The sequence below is a fragment of the Lissotriton vulgaris genome, unplaced genomic scaffold (assembly GCF_964263255.1).
Source record: "Lissotriton vulgaris unplaced genomic scaffold, aLisVul1.2 SCAFFOLD_1097, whole genome shotgun sequence".
NCBI classification, from domain to species: Eukaryota; Metazoa; Chordata; class Amphibia; order Caudata; family Salamandridae; genus Lissotriton; species Lissotriton vulgaris.
This window is the reverse complement of record NW_028250293.1, coordinates 203,949-226,893: the sequence shown is the minus strand read 5'-3', so window position 1 is coordinate 226,893 and position 22,945 is coordinate 203,949. Positions and strand designations below refer to the sequence as shown.

Here is a 22,945-nt window from a genome sequence, read left to right as displayed (position 1 = left end):
GGAATGCTAGGTCAGATGGAACCCCTTCCACATAGCAAGTTTCCATCCTCTTTTGTGGAGGCTCTGCTGCGACTTAACCCTTTCTAGGTTTACAGTCTCCCAGTACATGGGAGGCAGCGTCCACACGTTTGCGCTGGTTGGGAAAGGCAGAGGGGGATAGCCTGAGCAGTGTGAGGAAGCATGCATCGTCCTGCCCTGCAGACCCCAACCATGCAGGAAAGAGACTGCCCCACTTAGGCAAACTGCCTACATTTGCTGAAAGTAGGTGCAGAGGGGATCTTTGAACCAGGAACGATGCATCTACTGGCTGCCCATGCACTCTCTCACTCCCATACCATTTACAGCAATCGAATGTCAGGAGCACGAAGGAGTTGTTGTCCTGGCCTCTGTCACCTTTAAAAGTCATTCTGAGGGCAGAATAATTCCTCATCCCGGATTCTTTTCCCCTGCTATGAGCAGGCGAAATGCGAGGGTGAGAATAATGCAGCCAGAATCGGTGCAGAGACACGGATTACCGCCACAAGAGAAAAAGGCAAAATGGTTGGTATTAATGCCACTTCAAGATGCTTTTCAGGGAAAAATGAGGGCTCTAGGATAGAAGGTTTTAGGCAGGAAATCATAATAAGGCAGCAGCTCATTGACTCAGGCACAATTACCATTCATCTAATTGAACAGTTTATAAGAACAGAAGCATTTGTTGGCATTTCCTTAATCTCAGAAGCTCTGCTGCACAACAGAAGAGTAGAGGGAATAAGTTTCCAAAGGAGATTTGTAAACCGCACATACATTCAGCTCCCAAAGTATTTGAACCCTACAATGTGACAGAGTTAGTTTTGGGTAGATGGAGTTAGGCCTCCAGTTGGCCAATGAGATATCATCAAGACTGGAAAGATAGAGGGGTGCCAGTGCATGACAGCCTTGCTCACAAGCCATAACCCTTTCAATTCGGCACAGTGTTTGTTTGGAAGCCATTCGAGAGACGACACAGTGGAAGAGCTATGGTCAATTCACTTGAGGCCATAAAGGATGTTCTGCCCTGTGGAGCCTGCCCATCATCTTGCCAGGTGGACGTGCGTACATTCTGTTGTAGTCTTCAGGTAAGGAAGATGGCCGCTTGTTGAATATGATTTATCATTTGAGGCAAGAATTACAGTGCCAATGTTTAGCTAATGACATGGTAAAAGGCATTTTTAGGTCTCGTAGCGAACACAGCGCGTCAGCGCTGTGTCTCCGCTAGAGATCTTTTGTTAGCGAGTGTGCTTCCCAGGAGACAGTTTCGGCCGCGCGCATCCTTGGAGTGGATTTGAAACGGGAACGCGCGCTGTGGCCAGGCGCTGTCTCCTGGGAAGCGCAAGCACCACACACGCATGCGCATACACACACACAAGCGCCCATGCACGCACATACATACATACATACAGAGACACCCCCCCCTCACACATACACACAGGCGCGCACACACACACACACACACAAGTGCACCGAGGCCCCCCCTCCCCTCCCCCTCCCCCGCCGTCACCGTCGCATACACACACGAGCATACACGCACACACACACACACAAGTGCACCAAGCCCCCCCAGCCTTTTGAAACTTACCTGGGCAATGTCGGGGACTCTTCTCTCAGCACGCGGCGCCCAACCTCCTGCTAGCGCGGCCCCGGGTCTCCACACCGCTCACAGGAGCCCCGGGCCACGAGACGCATCGAGTCCGCCTGCCTCCTCTTCCGGTCTGGACGTGGCCCCGCCCCCGTCACAGGCGACCGTGCCTGACTTCCGGGGCGGCCGCGGCGGACTTCCGGGGGCATTAACCTTTGGTGGCCGATTTCTCCCCAGCAAGGGATATGCAAATTCTCACCAGGGTAAGATCTCTCTGAGCTTCTGAGGTTGAAATCAAAAGTTCCGATTATCAACAGATTTATTCATTTGTGCATTTAATTTATGTCTGAGACGTTATTCAGCGCAGGCCAGGCTCTTGTCTACGCAGGAGGTGATAACATCAGCCAACCGTAAAAGGGCACGAAACCTGGGCTAACATCACCATCAGTTTAATTCTCGGTGCTGTAGGCTAACTGCCCGTGTTACATTTCTATGACGCCCTTTGTGTTGAGTTGTCCATTTCACCACCGCCGGACTCCTGCACACACTCCTCCTTTCCCTCCCACCCTTCCACCCTGCGTATATCCACTTTTTGGTTGGGTTTCCTTTACGAGTTTCTGAAACAACAACATTTGATTGCGCTGTTGCTTCGTACCAATCAGAAGGCTGTTTAGCTGGATGAGCAGTGGGTTACTGGAAATGGCGGGAAAGACAAATACAAGGCGCACTTGTTCGCTTTTGCTACAGTAAGCTGGGGTGAGGGTAAACACCCTAGACATCCGCGGTGCGTTCATTTTTGCTGGGAATTTTTCAGAGTCCCCCACAGGGTCAGGACCACTTACGAAGGGGTCCATAAATCACTCGCACTTGTGACAGAGCAGCGTCACATCTCACGCTCAGCGCTACATGTCTAACACCCTCCCCACAGCGCCGCGCATATGGCCGCTGCTGCCTCCCTTATGAACGAGCAAACGGGTCCTTTCATCTCGGGCAGTGAAATTCCAAGGGTTAGATAGACAGGCCCGTGAATGGTCACTCCTTGTGAATGGTCCCTCCGTGACCCACACACAGTCAGTGAGTGAACCCGTCTGAAACGCCCACTCGCTGCTCCACAAACGTGGAAATTTTAGATTCCGTAGTAGTTCGCTTCCCAATTTTCCGGGTGCCTGTAGGCAAAACGAACAGACACGCGTGTCATAACATAATCTGACAAAGACAGGCAAACTCACGAGCCCCGGTATTTAATTTTGCTTTGCAGGGCTAGAGGGATATCTCCAAGTGGCAGTTGATGGGGCCAGGGTGGGGAGAGAGTTTTCAGGCGGCACAGCTCAATGTTTCTAGTTACAGAAAGTACACACATCTCGCACCCAGACACACATCACACACAAACATAGCCACGCACTGATACAGCCCCCCCAATTCAATTCAAATGTTCCTGTAGTCTAATCTATGGCCACAGGCCAAGCACACTTATATACGTAGCACCACTGCCATACACACACGGACACCATCACTGCCATGCACACACGGACACCATCACTGCCATGCACACAGGGACACCACCACTGCCATACACACAGGGAAACCACCACTACCATACACATACACAGACACCACCACTGCCATACACACACAGACACCACCACTGCCATGCACATACGGACACCACCACTGCCATACACACAGGGAAACCACCACTGCCATGCATGCACGGACACCACCATTGCCATACACACACACGGACACCACCTTTGCCATGTACACACAGACACCACCCCTCCCATACACACACGGACACCACCCCTCCCATACACACACGGACACCACCACTGCCATGCACACACAGACACCACCACTGCCATGCACACACAGACACCACCACTGCCATGCACACACAGACACCACCACTGCCATGCACACACGGACACCAAAAAACAAAAATTATGCAAAGCATGTCATTTACAATGCCAGTAACTCAAACTTAAATGCTGCGAGACCTATTGCATTGCAAATGCTTGTTAGTAATGAGATGGTATGACTACGAGGTTGATAACTTTTTGGAAGATCAAGAAATAACAAATGAAAAGGAGCGTTCAATTCTATACAGGATTATCTCTTCCAAAATCAACAGATGGGTAAACTGTTCTCCAGCAATAGATCAAGTAGTCATAATGTGACAAAAGTTATTCAGGATTCTTGTGAGTTGCTTTGAATCTAAATTTATTCAAAAAATGCCAATTTGACAAAACCAATCTATTCAGCCCAGCCAACGTGTTTCGTCCCAGTGAGGCTTCATAAAGGCTTGATCAATAGTCCAATGTTGTCATCCACCCAGTGTGGCTCCTGTTATTCTCATAAATCCTCACAGATACAATTTTTGTACCACTAGATGGCGTGTTGCGCTCTTATCTTCATCCTTTCTGTATCCTGGTTCGAATGTCCTATGAGTTCACGCCTCAGGGCTATGGGACTAAACACAGCATAACTGTAAAGATTGCAGGGATCTGTTAGCATGAGCGAGACGCCATTTTGTACTTGGCAGCCATTTTAGTTACCCATGTGCTGTGTGGTTTCCCTCTTCCAGAGCCTTGCACATGCTCAGAGGGGCCTAGCTGGTAGAATGCACCTGCTCCTAGTATAGGGCTGTCAGGCTATTCGTACTAATGTGCTCAGTTTGGACACTCCTCCCACTTTGTTGAGCAAGCAAATCTTGTATACCCATATTAGTCATTTTGCATGCTGGTACATGTCAGGACTTCCCCTTGGTTTTATGCTGACTAATGTAACCTAAGCATATATAAAGGCCCTGTTTTCTGTACTCCTCAGAATGCCTCCTACAGTTCCTGAGGGTACTGTGTGACGTAGTCTCCCTCCTCTGAGGTTAATAAAGATGTCTTTTATATAACAGCTTCTGTGCCAATCTCTTCTTTGTTGGATTAAAAGAACCAGGTGTATCAGTGAGACCCCTGAGAAGGTTTCTATTTTCTACATAACGATCGGTCAGTTTAAGAAGCAGTGCATTTTTTCATTGCCATCTAGGCAGTAAATTGCAGATCTTTGGTCCTAGCACTGCAAACCTTTACTCCTCTTTCCTCCGGTAGTGAGCTTAGGTATATGTAGAAGTCTGAGATCTTAGGTTACGGCTGTGTAGATATCTGGTGAAGAATTGGAGCAGTGCCATTGATGCATTTCTATACCAAGCATGCCAGGTAGGATGCAATGTGTTTGGCCTCTGGTGGTCAGTGAAGAAGATTTAGGCCTGAAGTAATGGTGTTTTTTTCCATGAATTAAGTGCCAGTAATATTTTGCATGTCTCAGTCATGCGATCTGACAATTCAGGAGGCCACCCATCAATGCACTGGTGCAGTCCGATATATACGAGGCCTTTGTCGTGCTTTTTATCAATGCATATAAATAACTACAATGGTTCCCGCAGGTACATTTTAAAGCTTAAAACAACTCCTAAAGCGAAAGATAGAATGTATAAATCATCAAAAAAGGCGCAGTGCAAAGTGATTAGTGATAAGAGTCAATAGGAGTGTGCTGTGCTGGTCACTAATGACTCTGACCTGTGCTGTTTTGATGGAGCACCTATTCTATTGATCCTTGTCTAAATTGATCTGATTTCACAGTAATTAAATACACTGTTAACATTCTTATGGATGATTTATACATTGTGTCTTTTGCTTTAGGGTTTTAAGCTTAAACATTCCCCTGAGAGGAACCCCCGTAGTTATTTATGTGTAATGCACCAAGGTTCTCCCATAACATTTTACAGTTTTATCAATGTATGGCACAGTTTGTGTCAGTTGTCATATACTAACAAAAGCAGATCAAACCTCTCAACTAATGTGAACCTCAATATTGAGTCCCAGATGATGCTCAGATATCTTGCCTTTTTCTGTAAAATGTGTGGGGTGGGGAGGGGGGGGGGGTCCTGAAAGGTTTGAGAGGCTGCAGAAGTCCATCGATGGCTTGGGCCATGGTTCTCCAAAGTCCGTTCTGGAGGGCTGGTTCCATGTCAGATTTTGAAGATACTAAATGGGCAAATGCTCAAAATCTGGGATGGACCCGGTCCTCAGGGACCGACTTTGGAAAAGACTGGCTTGGACATTCTGGCTTGAGCCTATTAGAAGCACTTTGGTTCACCACATTAAATCCCACTACAAGTAAATCCAGCTACAAGCATGCTGGCTTTGGTGCAGTTATAAACAAATAAGGTAGATAGCAGATACACCAGCAGGACCAGGGGAAAGAAACATTAAACAATAGCAATTCATGCCTGGTGAAAAAATAAAAAAAGTTTTTTAAAAAAGGCCACCACGTCACAATAAGAAAACAATCCCTTACAATGATTTCTATTAACACAAAAATGATTTTTTAAATAAAATGTATTCTTTTATGTTTGTGTTTTTATAGCAATATGTCATCATAACTTAGGCAACAATGATACTATACAGTACAACACACACATTGACAAAAAAAGAAAAGTACTTACATAGTACAGATAAGCACCAAAGTTAACAAATCAAACAAAGTATAGAAATCATTGGAAGGGATTGCTGTATTATTGTGGTAAGCTTTTTTGCGACATTTTTGCGCTCTTATGTATAATTATTTTAATTAGAATTGTATTTTTTCCCCAGGTAGGAATTGCTCTTGTTTAATGTTTGGTGCAGATTTACCCCAGGACTAGAATCTCCTATTTCGGTCAATATCCCCGAACCAAAATCTGGCAATTACAACTTTTCTCACTGGAACAAGAAATAACTGCACTAACAGAGTAATACCAGGTCTGTTTCCATACAGTTTTCTCATACTGGGGGAAAACTGCTAACTTTTTCAGCCTGCTTGGAGAGGATTGGATATGGGACGAACAGTCATAGCTGACCTCAGCCTTTCCCAGGCGGGGGACCTGCGAGGGGACCTGTCACTTTTAAGGACACGAATGGTGATTAATGGTATCTGCATATACTACTGTGGTGCATTATCTAGTCACATTATATTGCTTTAACGCCTTAACATCGGCGGTTTTTCCGCCGCGGTGCGGGCGTTCTATTAGGTGGGCAGGGCTTTGTCGGCCGTTAGCCGACGGCAGCACTAGTGAGGTAGTGCTCCCATCGGCCAGCGGCCGATGGCAGCACGCAAGGAGTTAAAGGTCGGATGGGCCCAGGCAGTGCTGCTTCCATTAGTGTCTGCCCCTGCCGCCAGGAAAAGGATCCAGTTACTCGGGACCAGAATCTATGGGAATCTGCAGTATGCCAACCTGATAATTCTGGGCATGGAAACTCTCTGAAATGCAGTTGGTGGAATATCACCTGATGCTCTTACTCCAGTAAGGAGGGGCTCAGTGTAAGGACACTTATTTACCTAGCAGGCTACCTTCTCAAAACCTCCTCTGAGCTCTAGGCCTTGACAAGCAGATTCAGCTGTGTAAGAGTGAAACACCAGACCTCTTGCTCGGATGATCAAAGACACCTGTGCATGGACATATTGAATAACAGTGGTGATGGTACCCTACTGAAGATGGAAAGGAGTCCAGTCTAACACATGTGTAAGGTTGCGTCATTTGACCTGGGCGGTTAAAGCAATACGTTAAAATTCACTGTGTCGAAGTCCACAGAGGAAGGACAAGTCAAGGAATAACATTAACAGTTCTTCTTCTTCTGAGGAGTTAACACATCATCATGTAATAAGAAATGCACTCTTTACATGCCATGCAGGGTTCAGAAGCCAGGCTGGCATCTACCTGCTCATTGTTGAAGAACTCATGCAGTTGAGAGGCTGCGGTTCTCTCCAAAGAATTTGACACCCAAGGCAGACCACTTATTAGGTAATCGTTTTGGCAGACATTGGGATCCAAGGAAGCCTTTTCAATTAGTGTGGTCAGCATCAAATGTTTCATCACAGATTGAATGAGAAATGCACCACAATAATTGTACTATCAACAGTGTCCTTTTGTTAGCTACTTGTTGAGGCATATTCATATTATGTTGGCTTGTTGTGTTTTTTTCTTCAGGAACCCTTTAATGTCTGGGACGGTCATTTAGGAGCGCATCAAGAAGAAAAGTGAACATGCATACAGAAAAAAAAATCTTAGAAAAACATGCACATATATGATGTAACTACATTTTTAGGAGCGAATCACACTTACTCAGGCAAACAAAATCGTAAATGGCGCCCAGGAGCTGACACTTTGAGGTTCTTGATCACCAGCAATATAACTTAAGACACAGAAGACACTGCTTGGGATGAAGTTGGAACAATAATATCCCAAGACATATTCAGTGCACCCTTTCATATTCAGTGCAGTCTTTTTATTGGATGAATATATATTTTTTAATTGGGACATGCATGATGTCACGTGGTGGAGAAATAATGCACTGAGTAAAAATCTGAAGCATTACACTATTCTTTAGTTTGCTTTCAGAACTGCCATTAAAAATCACTGTCCATTTTAGGTCTTGGCCTGGCGAAAGCAGCGCAGGCGCTGTTCTGCCATGCAGAAGCTTCTTGGAATCAATACGGATTCCAAAGCCATGTCACATCTCCGCCTTCAGCTTTGATTCGTGCGCGTCGTTTGGCGTCACTAATTATGCCAAAGGCAGTGCAACGATTGCACTGAAGGCATGTCAATACCTCATTGTTGCCACCCTGTCTCCTTTTAGCCACGCCCGCCGGGATTGGAACTTTTACCTGCAGCAGTACAGAGGCTGATTTTTATTGCTTTTAAAAGTGTGCCTGCAGCTTTTTTTATTGCTTTTAAAAAGTGTGCCTGCAGAGCTCCGGCCTTCAGCCAGTCTAATAAATCATGTACAGCATCTTAGCCCCTCTCCTCAACCTCTCTCCCACTCTCTTCTTCTTCTTCTTGCTCTGTCCCTCTTTCTGCTCTCCCCTCCGAGCTCTTATACCTATCTCCTGTCCCTTTCTCAGTCACCTCTCTGAACTTTCTTTCCCAAATTCTCATTTCTCTTCCCTTCCCTCCACTCTACTCTACATTTATTCTTGTTTCCACATTCCCTCCGCACTGCACCTCATCCTATCTCGGTTATTCTGTTTTATTCCCCTTCTTAATCTCTCCTCTGTAGCATCTTGTCTCAGTTTCCATCTAGCGCCTCGGAGCTCCACAGCCTGTCAGTGGCCTCCACTGCCCGCACGGGGGTCACAATGGATGGGGTTTACTCTGCAGGATTCCAGGGAAGAGCGAGAGCCTGGCTCACATTCCACCCCTGCGGCATATTTCCGGTCCCCACAGATATGCTGAGTGAATGCAGCAGTCCTTGGACTGGAGTGGGCTCCTCTTCAAGGTGAACTCTCCTCTGAGCAGGAAGGGGGGGGGGGGAGTTCTTCAGCGCGACCTTCAACAGCAAAAAGCGAGCTAGGATGGCCTAAGGCTGTAGCATACCACGCATCGACAAAACCCGTACTTTGTGTACAGCAGGCACCGCAATAGGACAATATCTACCCACACAGGACAGCAACTAGGAGAGCAGACAGCAGTGGGAAAGGCAGTGGGACATAGCCTTGTGTAAGAAAGGAAGTGGACCCTCTGGCAATAATCAGTCGTTGGTGCTCTGGGACCCGGTGCCACAGCACCTGCTACACCAAGGACAGCTACAGTCCAGCGGACAGGCTTCCCTCGGACCCTCGCAAACGAATAGCAGAGGTGTCACAGGTCCTGGTGCATGCTTGGCAAATGGGTTGGTCCCTCACGTTACGTTTGAAACAGATTGCTCTGAAATGCAAATTTTTCCCATTTATTAACAACATGTGGGATGGGAAGGGTCCCTCCACATAAGTCCCTGCTGTCTCTTGAAGATTCTGGTTTATTTGCTATTCTCTACTCCACACCCCAGCCCCACAAATAAGTTCCTGCTATCTCTTGAAGATTCTGGTTTATTTACTACACTCAACCCCACAACCCTGCCCCACAAATCTGATAATGATCACACAATGCAACATTTTACAAGGTTGGCAGGTGTGCTATGGGGCTAAATTCCAGAACTGAGGTACTCTATGGCAAACCAACGCCAGAGATGGAAGCCAAAAGCAGTCTATTAACCCCTGCCCTCTAACTGCACCTCTGAAAGCATGAAGGCGTGCCCCTACTCAATCTGGCCCACAAATTATAAGCGTTACCTTGGAGGCAAGCTAAATGAGAATGTTGATTTATTTCTTCTTTAATTTCTCCCTTTGCCTTGTAGGAAGCGATATGTGACCAATGTCCCTCAATGTACTGTTATTGTTTATGATTACCATTGTGAACTTACGGGATGTTTTATTAAATTTACTAATCATTTTTTTTTCTGACATGTACTGTGATTATGCACTGACAAAACCAATAAAAGATATTCAAACAAAAAAAAAATAAGAGAGGATGTTAATGTGTTGTGCGCAGATTACTTTGGCAAGAGAGATCATGTTTGCATTGAAGACGGTGGGGCTGAGTGATGAGCACTGAGGTACTCCGTAGAAGAGTTTGCTGGCTTCCGAAGACTAAGATGCCAGACTTAATATAGTGGTCTCTTCAATGTTTCCGGTCTTAAAATCCCATACAAATGTGGACATTACTCTTCTTCTTGTGATCTATTTTCCTGTGTAAAGCATGAATAAACAGGATTGGATCTGAGAAGGATTCATCACGATGCATGTGCTCCCGGTTTGTTTTATTTTGTGTTCATTGACAATTGTTGTTCATTGCTTGCATTCAAGTTGGAGACAACTTTCTTTGAGCCTCTGGAACAAGTTTTTTCAGTACCGTTGACATTTTAGTTAATAGCACCAGATCTTGCTGTAGTTAAAATCTAGACCGCATATAATATTTAACACTCTAATGGGAGAACTCTTTTTCAAAAGAATGCTGTTGGGGTTGCCTTCCCTTCAGCCGTGCTCACCAAAGGATGCACGGGATGCAGTATTTCCAGAATCTCTTTAATTACTTTCCATAGGGGCAGTTGGAGAAGTAGAGTTTACGAATGGATAAACACTGAATGATAGCGGTTGATAGAATATATCGCACCATGTGTTAGTCTGGGCTTTCAAACGTTTTCAGCTTGAATGTGTGGTAATGATTGGTGCTTCTGGGATTGGAGTAATGAATGTTGTCTCACAAGATTCTTAAAATGGCCTCACAATATTTCTATTGACTAAAACAAAAACCATTGGTGAAAATGTTTCAATGCTTGTGGACCATATGCAAATCGCTATAAGATGATGAGAATTAACAACCGGATTCACATACTAAAGAACGTGTGTTTTTCAGGTTATTAATCTTGAAAAACTGTTGCGCAATAGGAATACCAAGTCAAAATGTTGAATTGGTAAAAGACAACACAGAACAACATAACTCATAAATTTGGCTAATTGCTTTGCAGTAGCTTGATCCTTGAATCTATTTTATTTTTAGTTAATGCAATTTAAACACTGACTAATGTGCAATTCACTGCAAATGCAGGAAAAAAACCAACTTCCTAATGTGCTTCTTTTTCATACTTCGAGAATCATATACTAGAAGTGAGGGAGTGGGAAGAATAGTTCAGGGAAAACAGCACAGCAGCTCACGCTCTACACACCAAATATAAGTTTAAAAATAAATAACCACTTACATATTAGGTTATGTTTAATCTTACTTAGTTTGTATAAGGTTTTGCAGATGTCTATCGACCATATTTGGAGTGGTCTGAAGCCTCTGCAGCAAGTATCTGGGGGAACTCAAATCGAATGAGTTTCAATAGTTGATTTTTGAGACAATAATGGCTTGAGACACAGACATGGGCATCAGAGGAAAGAAGGGGATAAACTTTATGAATATCCTTAAGAAGACTCTATTAATTTCTTTTAAGAAAATGGTCAAAGATTACACCAAGATTCCTTCTGGATTCAACTGGAATATGAGAAGTATCTAAACCAGAGGACAGCAGTTGGGAGTCCTGCTTGTGGGGTCCACCAAATATCAGGACCTCGGTCTTTAAGAGTTTGCATGTTAGTTTTCATCCAGAAAGCAACTGGAGATTGGCAGGCATGAATCGTCTCTTGGAAATGATCCAAATCATCATCGTTGAAGGAGACAATGATGTAGGTAACATCTATGTATGCCATGGGGATAAAAATCAAAGCTGCAAATTAATGCTATATCAGGTAAAGGCTGAAAAGAGTAGGGTTTAAAGTGGGTCTAAGATACCACAGACCAGAATTTGGTGAAATAACTGAAAAGACAGAATATGGACAACCTGAGTTCTGTAGTTGAGGAACAGCAATTCAACACCACGTCTGGAATGCCTATGTAAAAGATGAAATAGGACTCAAGACACTGGCGAAAGAAGTGCTGAGACCTACGACGATTAGAGCAGCTATGCTGTATAGAGCTAGGATCTGCCTAAGATCTCCTGTGTTGGCCAGAAGTGAAACATCGAGCCATGAAGGGGGTGAAAGCCATCCTGGATATGATCTAGTAATCTTTGCCAATTTACTCCTTTTTTCCACATTTTCAGCCACAAACAAGAGTAAAGAAATAGACTTGATTATGGTGAGCTGATGAGGTTCAGGCAAACGTTTTAGAAGTACGTGGTAGTGGATTTTTTCTATTGTCTTGTTGCTTCTATGTACTTGGTGTGGTGGAGACAGATGTGAAACCCATGGATGAACCCAGAAGGATACACATTTCTATAAACTAGAAAAAATTCCAAATTCAGCAAGAGGTCATTTGAGTAGTTCACTCATGTTTTTCCCAAATAAATTAATCATTGAAATGAAGATCAAAATTATTAAATACATTGGAAAAAGTTGAAATGGGTGATGTTTTGATCTGTAACTTTTTGCCACAATGGCCAAATTACAAAAATATTATAGGGTTGTGTCCATAAGACCCTCTGGTTGCAGGGTATAGTGTTTGTTGTGGTCCAAATACACGCAATAATCTGAGCCACTGACTGAGCAGTAGCCTATAATGATTTTTTATTGTGTACAGAATATGCTTCAATCCATATGGTAAAATATAATGCATGAAAAATTAGACTGAAGGAAACCTTTTTGAAAATGTGCCCAAGATACTGAGTTTAGGAATATTATCGGAGTTCTTTCTTGCTGGCTGGCTTACATTTGGAAGCCAAAAATAGAGAGGAATTACATTGATAACACATTTTATATATTCTGTATTTCCATGCTTCCACATTTCTCCTGAGCAAAATGGTTCCACACTTGTGTGAGCTGGCCTCTTGCCTGTGACAAGTATGGCTACAAAATGCAATTTTGATACATCAAATTTGTGCCATGAAAAATAACCTTTTGGTGATAAGTGTATCAGAGGTAGTTGGGCCTGGGCTCAGCTGCCAGCCAGGTTACCCTACTAACCCCATACATTTCAGAGAACCAGACACCTGGGAGAGTCCAGTGTCGTGTGACTTGAATGGATTCCGCTACATTTGTGCAAACCTCAAACTGTGGCTAAAATCATGCATTTATCTCACGTTTCAGTGAGGGAAAGATCCGGAGTCTACATGCATCCACAAAATTCCTTGCTCCCACCTGGGGGTAAATTATCCAATCTTCCCCACCGGGGGCAGAGAGGCTGTAATGGCTTTAGGGGTAAGAAATGACCAGATGTAGGCCCATCTCTGTCACTTTTTTGTTTTAGTAAAGCCCAAAGGCAATAAGACTGTGGGACCCTTTCTGGCGGGGGGGGGGGACGGAGGGGTGTGTGCAGGAGATATGTCTGGGCAGGCTTCCCCTACCACCGTGTTTTCTGTTCTACTAATATACTCCCTTGTGTTGGGCTTTCTGAAAAACTGCTAGCATTGTTCTTGAGTGAGAGCAGTGTCTGGATGGCACAGACACCCCTCCCCTTCACATACACCCCTCCCCTTCTCTTTTTTTGTGACCATTCTACCCTGTTTAGTGTGGCTTTCTGCACCCCTTTGTTAAACCCACAATTAACTCCCTCCCCCTTGGGGACATAAAGTCCTGTTTTTTACATTTTTTGACATTGGCGAGTCCTGGTCCTTGGCCAGGAGTGCCACTCCCTCCACAAATGCTTTCCCTGCTGTCTAGTGGGTGGAGGCCCTGCCCAGTGCTTTCTCCCCTCTTCCTGATTGGTGCTTACAAAGGTAATGCAGTGAACATAAGTGGTTCATCCACTGTATTGAAGAGGTTACACCATGTTGTGTATGGTTCTTAAGTCTTTATTATTTCTCAAGTTAGGGGTTTCTGTTTTATTGGGATTTCGTTTCTCATGATTTGTAACAACCAGTTAACTGTCTGAAAGCATTCGTTAAGTCCAGATATCCAAAGATCTGATGATTTTTCCAGTTTAAGATTAATATAACCCCTTCTCAGAAAGTGACGGCTCCTCCGCTAAGGCAGTGGAGTGTCACCCCACTGCTTTTTCAGCAGTGCAAAAATACAAATAAAATGATAACAGGAGGTATTATTTTATTTTTCTATGCAGGAGTTGGGTGGGGCTGGACTCTTCGACATCAGAGCAGGGGAGGAGTGGTTTGCTCTTCTCTAAGTGCACATGACGGTTTGGCCAGCCCTTTTGCGCAGGCCAAACCGTCATGCGCAATTGGCATGTTCTCCATTGGGTTGTGTTGCACAGCCCTGTAGAGAACATACCCAGGCTCCCAGGCACTGCCTGGGCATCCAAACAGGACGCTCAGACCAATTACGATCTGCTTCTACAGCGTCGTGATTGGCTGGGAGAGTCCAGGAGCCTCAGTGCTTCAATAAGACCGAGGAGAGGCATGCAGCAGAGAAGGTACGTTTATTTGTTTTAAATTTTTTAATCCACCCCCGCCACACCACCCCCGTTTCGAGGCAGCCACCACTGGTCTCCAACCCTCCTCATCTCCTTTTCCCCTCGCCCTGTTCCACAGCTGCCACCTGATTAGAGTTCAAATAGAAGGAGTCGAAAACTCTATTGGAGTCTCTATGTTCCTATCATCCAAGATTGCAATCAATGCTGATTCAGTGCTTTTTGGTCCCTGATCCAACACAGATCTCTTTGTTTGGGAGGAGATTGTCTCTTTGAAGAACTCTGAGATTTGTATGAATGCGTCTTTTTCAGTCAGTTTACCAAGTAATGACTTGTTAGGTATAAGTCTGTAATTTGTTAGGTGCTTGGGGTCCAGTTCTTGAATCTTCAAAATTTGGCTGGTGTAGGATGTTTTTTAATTCATTGTTGAATTCTCCAGAAAATAGCAGCCGAGAGGTGGTGGCTATGGTCTGAATATGAAAGAAAGAATGGAGTTAGAGCCAGTCAAGAACTTGATGATGAGAAAGGCCCGGGTGGGGGAGAGGAGTCTGGAGAAGTTCTGCGTAAGAGCATAAGGGCCAATAAAAGTCCGACTATGTTGCAGAATTATGTATGTAAATAACACGTGCAATTTGTGTATTAGAATTTAATATTCAGGTGTGGTGCTCTTGTGCATTTGTTTTAGCCACATCACTGCGGCGGCTATTCCGCCGCAGCGCTAAGTGGGCGGGGCGGCGGCCGCATGCTGGTGACAGAACCGCTCCGTCACCAGCCGCGGTTGGGCTGTGCTTGTGACGGAGCGGTTCCGTCATGGCCCCACCCGCTCAATAGAACGCGCCGCTCAGGCGCGAAAACAGCGCCACGCAGGCGCGGCCTCAGGGCCATGACGGAACCGCTCCGTCATCAGCACAGCCCAACCGCAGCTGATGACGGAGCGGTTCCGTCATCAGCATCGAACGGGCTAAACTGTAACAGAAGAGTAGGAGTCTAGCGTTCAGATACAATGGCATGCTGCAATGTTTTTTTATTGTGACTCTAGGTTTGTTAGTAAGGATTTGCATCTACAAACTCGTATTTGGAGTCCGGCGTGAGGCAGTGGAGGTCGCGTATCGGCGGTTTTTTGAAAAAACAGATTGTGATACATACAAATCGGATATTTCAGGAGTTGATGCAAAGAGCAGCACATTATTCCTTTCAAGTATTTCCCCTTAAGCCACAGGAGTAGTGTGGCTTGGAATTATCGCCAAACTTAAAATATGATGAAGTGAATTTGATCAGCCGGGAACAAGTCGCATGTACAAGCATACTGAGGCGACGAAACACGTGTTGGCTTGGGAACTGTTCACTTATTGAAAACACGAAGATGTATTAACTCCTTAACCACGGCGGTTTTTCCGCCGCGGTACGGGCGTTTTAAAGAGTGGGCGGGGCTCCGTCGGCCATTGGCCGGTGGCAGCACTCGCCAGGTAGTTGGCCGACGGGAGAACAGGAGGGGTTAAAAAGGAAATAAGAAAAGAGGAGAACATATGGAATGATTTTGTGTTTTATGTATTAATAACATTGGAAATTACCATTTGAATTTTAGGTGTGCTTAGGTTTACAATTTGTAACAGAAGAGTATGAGTCTAGTGTTCAGATACAATGGCATGCTGCAATGTTTTTTTATTGTGACTCTAGGTTTGTTAGCCAGGATTTGCATCTACAAACTGTCTGCTGGAGCCTTCACAAGGAAAGTGTATAATCTAGATCAGCCACCCCCCCACCTGCGTGGAGTATGAATTCCCCAGCACAGGGATACAAAGCCTTAACGGAAATAAAACCTAAAGTGCTCCAAGTCTAACGTAAACATGAACATGTCTGTAGCTCTAGCCATGCACAGAGCAGCACCATTGTTCGGCTGCCACATCCGGCTGCAGTTCTAAAGTTTGTTGAATGCTAATCATCTTGGCTTCCTACCAGCACATTGCTGACTTTTTTTCTAACACGTGTTAAGAGGGTAAACATATTGATTCAATTTACAACAATGGAGAAGGAAAGGATGCGCTCTACATATAAATCTCCAGCCACTGAATCTCTTGGAGAGGGATCGGCTGAGACAAACTCATTCTACTTGCTGAAAGACACCATGATCCCAAGTAATACAACAGAAAAAAGACTGGTCGGAGTAAACACACCTGGGCAGGGGAGGTAGGAGGGGAGGGATAATGCAAGATCGGGTGGGGGTTAGACACATACTCACAAACTCTCCAGTGGAGACCGACCGACTGACCGAAGGACCGATCCGACTGACTGACTGACTGACTGAGAGACTGACTGACCGAACGACCGCCCAGACTTTCCCTCGCTCTTTCTTCGACCTCCCCACCCCTCCCCCCCGTGCATAGAGACGCCCCTGACTGTTCCTGGGTGCACAGGCCTCACCTGCAGTCTCAGTTTCCTCTCCACCTGCCCAGGTCGGTTTCTATAGTTACCCGAGGCCGCGAGGGAGAGGGGTGGGATCAGCACACCTGAGACACGGGCCTACCTGATGGGCTCTGGGTGTGCTACTCTGCCTTCGTTACTGACCTTCGATCAGCTGTATTGAATCTGCAAACACAAGGAGACAGTGGCCTTGGCACTGACTGAAGCAGACGGCCTGCTTAAGGTAGATCAGGTTAAATTAAACTAGCATATCGATCACAAAACATCTACACAGTGCAAACACTGCGGCATCACTCCACACAGTTACAATAACAGCGTGCATTTGTAAAGTGCCTGCTCACAGCTGGGCATCTGGTTTCTTAACTCAATGGTGCTCTCTGTATAGGTCTCAGAATGATGAAAGGCTGGGTGAGCCCACTGGGGTTTGGACACGTGACCATGAGGTTAACTAGAGAGCCTTGGAGTGGATACATTCATTCACTGAGCCACCAGGCCAGCCAATGTAACTCATGCTGCCAGGTCTCAGTACATAATGCAAGCGGATGTATCACCATCACCATATAAGAATGCAAAGATGAAACATAGCCATTCGCCCACAAATATGGTTAGTTTCTCCATGCAATAGTACACACATGTTCTAATTATAGCTCTTATGAACAAAACCCTAAATTCATTAAAAGCCAGACAGAATGATAATTTATGTTCGAAGGGTGTAATGGAACCAGGATATAACCAACAACTAAGCTCTCCTTCCTACATTTACTGCTAGGACCAACAGTTGAGGCCATCTAAATGTCAGTTTCAGAAGTGTGCACCGACCCATCTTTATGTAACATCCAGTAGATGTCTTTGCAACTAAGCATAACTCTCTAGTAGCCTTTCCCTCGCAAGCGATGCCCGTTTCTGAAAAGGAATGATAAAAAATAACCTAACCCCCCCCCCCCCCCCCCCCCTTTGTTCGATGCACACAGCTGAGCTGGCACGACTTCCAACCATGAAGGGCGATACTGCGGCATGGGTTTGGGCGAACAGGGAATTTAATGTTAGATGTTCAGACAATGTAGCCAAAGCCTGAATCATACCTCAAGTATGTATATTCATCCTAAGGTGCGTTGAATGGTGCTATGCCCATGGTTTCAGTGACAGCCTATTCTTTAAAAGATTGTAAATACGTGGAACAGTGTAAGGAGCACATAATAATTGTAATCTGGTAAGTGGGCAGGTTTGCTTTTTCTAAATCAGTTGCTCCCAGAAGTCACTTAAAGCCACATTTTAACCATCCAAACAACATTCCATTCCATCTATTGTCTTATACAAATAACTACCTGTATTTTTTGGGCTTGTGCCAAGAACTTTTGTCAGCCAATCTGAGAGCGATCTAACAACATTCCATCCACGTACAAGGATGTATTGATTTCTTGAACGGCGAGTGTTTGAATTAAACAGTTTCCTTTTGCATATTGTGAACTAAGCCACCAGCACACATTTTGGAAAGTAATAGAAAGAAGGCAGCATTGCTTAAGCAACTTTGGGTTTAACTCTTTAATAATTGCACCCTACCTTCACCCAACTTTAAACGTGCATGCCCAAGGATCAGAAGGGATTCTAGCGACTCTAGTCCTGACCAAGAGAACAGTTACAACGTTCCTACAATTAATGTTCAGATAGTGCAAAGTCAAGCCTACTGATGCCTTGTGTATGCATTAGGGTGTTTAATAAAATGTTTACATGCTTCATGTTGTCCACTTCACACTGTTGCAACAGTGTAAGGCATACAGCAACACAATCGGATAATTCAAGAAATACTGTGTGTGTTACCCTGCGTGAAATACTTTCAGCCCCTGGTTTCTTTTCTGACCTCCTCTGAAAAGGTCATCATACCCTCCGATCCACCAGGATTGTGTCTCTGCTACCTACTATCCTAGACTGGTACCCAACACAGCTCTCGTGATGTTTTAATAAAGGTGTGGAGACCTCGGAGCTTAACAACGATATAAAAATCGTGTTCTATGCTATTTTTTTTTTTTATTCTTTATTAGTGACTGCACATTGAAAGCATACACATCTCAGATCATGGGCATATCACAGTCATTTTCCTTTTCTCTAACACACATCTTTGATCTTCTGGAATGTCTCAAGTATCTAAAGTTTCTCAGTGAGATACATTTCGGAAGCCATGGAAATCAAAAGAAATTTCTACTATTATACCACTGACAATCACTCTCCTTGATGCTACATGTGTGAATCACTACAGACCAGAACAGTGTTTAATATTAAAACATTAAACTTCCCCTCCAACAGTCCCCCCTCCCATAACCCAACCTCTCCTGGTCGCATCAGGTTGGAACTGACAATACACTGAGGCGCATCTTCAACAGGCAATACGCTGCCACTATAGAACATCATTATACGTAGACCTTCTCGTGGAGGGGAGTCCCTTGATCAGCTTCCCCTACTCTGAGCAGACTATTGATAACCATCTATGTGAGGGAGAAGTGAATCTATTCCCTCCAGCTTCAATACCATCTCATCCCACTCCAACGCTATGGGTTGTTTCCCATGTCCTCTCTCTTCCTCTTCTTAAGGCCGCTGCCTCCGCCCTATTACACTGTACTAGGTCCGATTGCCAGTGTTCTATGCCATTCTTCACAACCCAGAAACACTGTTCAAGAAGAAAAGTCAACCATAAACATAAGGAGAACAAACAATTGTCAGGTGGCTCGGGTCCCTGAGTGCCTCATTGTAGCATAAATAAGAAACTCTATCTGCAGAGGTGGCCTCTTCAGGATAGGCCCAATGTCCTGTAAAGTATCCGCTAGTTGTAAGCACAGTAACCAAGCGGCATAAGGTTCTGCAACCAGAGGCTCTTTATCTCAAACACTCACCTTTTCAGCACCGACTCCAGCTTCTCCATGTTGAGCCTCTGAGCACGAAAGTCTCTGGCCACGTCTTCGATCATCCTCTCGTACTGCTGGAGCAGCCCAAAGTCCGACGAGGCGTGGATCTGCTGGTACACCTCGCAGAGCTGGTCCCGGCTGTAGCAAGACAACGAGGATCCAGTCAATAAACCACATCTAGAAATGTCTCATTCAAATCAGCCAAAAACAGAACATAAGTTATTGACCACTTTAGAAAATTGGTCAAACATGTATGTATGCTGCGTGTAACTTCTAAATCTCTATCAAGAGGTGCAATAATTCGTAATCTAGTCAGAGTACCACTGCCTTCTGCATCATCCTACTTGATGCAGCCGTTCAGAGATCCGCTCACTCTCAAAGTCTGTCATCTTACACTCCAATCAGGTCCACGAATTTCAGACTCCGCCAGATCCAGACACTTCTGTCCCTAGACATAACAAAATCCTCTATTCCCAACTTCCATCAAATCCTGAAGTTATATAATGAACGTTTCACAGTGCTCACTCCAATAGTTAGCATCTGGAGACAGACAGACATACTTTTTGGGGGGGAAAAGGAACAAAAAGAAAAGATAAATGTTTCTTGCTGTTCAATGTGTGTGGCACAGATAGCACAGATAGAGAAGGCTCTATATATGAGGGTTGAATATCGGTGAGAATGCCCTGGAAAAATCTAAAGTAAAATAGGACATCTCACAGTCCAAAGAAGTTATGCAGTGGATTTAGAAAAGAAAATAAGAACTGAGAGAAAAATGAGTGACACATTTAATGGTTTGGCAATATAAACAGACTACTAAATAATCAACTGACATTTAAAGATTGCTGTATGAATAAACGCTACAAATGCCCAAGAACATTAGAATCATGTACACAAAACCACCATAGAAATATTTGCCATGAGCATTGAAAGAAGGGTAATTGAACAACAACCAAACACTAGGCAGAAACGCAAAGTGAAGGGATACACGGTAGGGGTTAATGAACAGTAGGCAAATTCTAATGCAAAGTCCAATCCAATCCAAATATGGACATATGCGAGTCAGAATGAAATAACACGGTAGCTGGGCAAATAATATTCTGTTTGTAGTTTCGAAAGATGCAGGAGTTGTCGGCCATGGTGGGATGTGTATAAAGCTTAATGAGAAGGAGGGACAGATGCCGTCTGAAAATTGGAGGCCCTGGGCCATATTTAAGAGAGATGTGAACCGAAAATGCCAAGGAAATGCCTTAAAAGTAAGAGAGGACAAAATCATATAGTTAGAACAAACAGATACCCAGGAATTTTGGCAGTCCTAAAGCATTTTCCCAACCCTTCATCAATATGTTTTCCCACTTGATTAAGAAGCAGACCATTATAAGAGAATCTTGACTTTAAGACAAAGGTAATTGAGTGACTATTGTGCCATATATCATCCACATTCACCGCTTTTCCTCTCCATCAAGCCAAACTAATCAGGCTTCACCACCTTCCAACTCACACCGTGTCACCGTGCGACACGCAATGCTGCTTTCATCACATGGTCACCTGGTGAGGAGCCAATAGCAGGGAGACGAGCTGAAAACATTGTATACAATTGATTTCCATCTCATTTTTGGAGGCTTTGCACAGCCAACATCTATTAAGGGGTATAAAACCACTCCAGGACCTCAGCACCAGCCGCATCAAGCTTTTTTTATTTTTTATTTTTTAGCGGGCGGGGGGCTGGGTGGGTTTGGTGGAGGGGCCGGGCAAATATACCTTTGGGTACTTCTCAGCATAAGGCCCGCTCCTCACATAGTGACATTTTTGCTTGAGTTGCAAGTTTGACCTTACATTGTCTAACTTCGCAGAATAGATCAAACTAGTTAGTACCATATGCAGACCTAAAAACATAGATGATCCCTTTTACTACCTAAAGGGAATCCTGATCTTTACCCAATCACCCACCATAATCTTGGTCTGTCTAATATTGTGCTTTATCATTCCTTCTTGTTTGGACTTTATGTTCTTTATAGCCTTGGACAAAATGTAAATAACGCCAGTGTAATTCTTGTAATCTCGAGAATTTTGTGTTATGCATGTTAGGCACAACCTCCAAAATTACACCACTTAATGTTGTTATACACTGTTCGTAGTAAAAATTCAAGGGAATATCACAATTCAAGGTAAAAAGGTCAGGTGAATTCACAGGAACAAAACAACAAAATCATCTGCTGTTCGCAATGCTTTTTTTATGCATACTCACACCAAAAATGTATGTGATTGTCATTTTGTGCTATTTGTCGTGCAAAATGCATCGATTTGAAGTTTGACTATTTTGCCATCATTTTGTGTAACCACGCAAAAGCAAATTATGCAAATTTCGCACATTCCTAGTTCTTTGTCAAAAATTCATTCATGCTAGTCAGACACTTCTACGTATGATGTTTAGCTAGCCAACTAGCATTGAAATCCGAATAGGGAATGTGATTCTTAAGCAACAAAAAAGGGATAAACCCGGTGGATGAATGTGAAATCAAATGGTAACTCCACAGCTTTTGTAAGAATATCCTTAAATCCTTTCCATAAGATGATACGGCCTGAACACCATCCCTTAAAATTCTGTCACTCTTTTCATAAAATCATCGGAAATAGGCGGGTAAAAACGTGTACATTTGCATACAATACCATATGTCTAAAAAACAATGTAATTTTGGGTGATGTAAATTGTACACCCCTGTCAGAAATAATGGAATATTTAACTCCTTCTCTAAAAAAGTAAAAACTCCCAAACTGTTCAATGATGACTACTTTCACAAATTTCCACATCACCCAATTAGAATAGTAATCCATTAGTACAACAATATGTTTCAACTCATCACTCTGTGCCTGAAGAGACTCAAAAATCCAATCTAAACAGTTCCCTCACTCGATCAGGACATAGTACCAGATTCAAAGGTGTGCGTCCCAACTTTAGAGATTTATCCAAATTTCATGATTTCTTTTTTTAACTAGAATATGGGAGACCAACTCAAATGATTCAATAAGTTCACTCACACGATTCTCACGCATATCTTTTAGCAAAGATGGCAGTTCCTTTCTCACACTTAAGGGGAAATTTCTCAGTTTGTGCTACACAGGGAAAACATTGATTTTAAGTCTGATTTCATTGCCAAAACCTTCAACTTTAGCCAAACCTTTCCCAAAATTAGCTCTATACTGATCCAGAATTTTAGTAAGGGTGCCTTCTTCCTTTCAAATACACTAAATGATTACCAAATTAGTTTTGAGGTACCCGGTTTG

At 44.1% G+C, this 22,945-nt stretch overlaps 1 protein-coding gene across 1 annotated transcript in view; it reads right to left on the bottom strand.

Annotated features, from left to right (window-relative positions):
• Positions 1-22,945, bottom strand: part of LOC147663306 (ras and EF-hand domain-containing protein-like) — a 244,011-nt gene that overhangs the window by 158,200 nt on the left and 62,866 nt on the right. Inside the window, exon 2 of the mRNA XM_086950540.1 lies at positions 19,652-19,801. Coding sequence (XP_086806666.1) covers positions 19,652-19,801 — 150 coding nt within the window. The remainder of the gene's footprint in view (positions 1-19,651; positions 19,802-22,945) is intronic.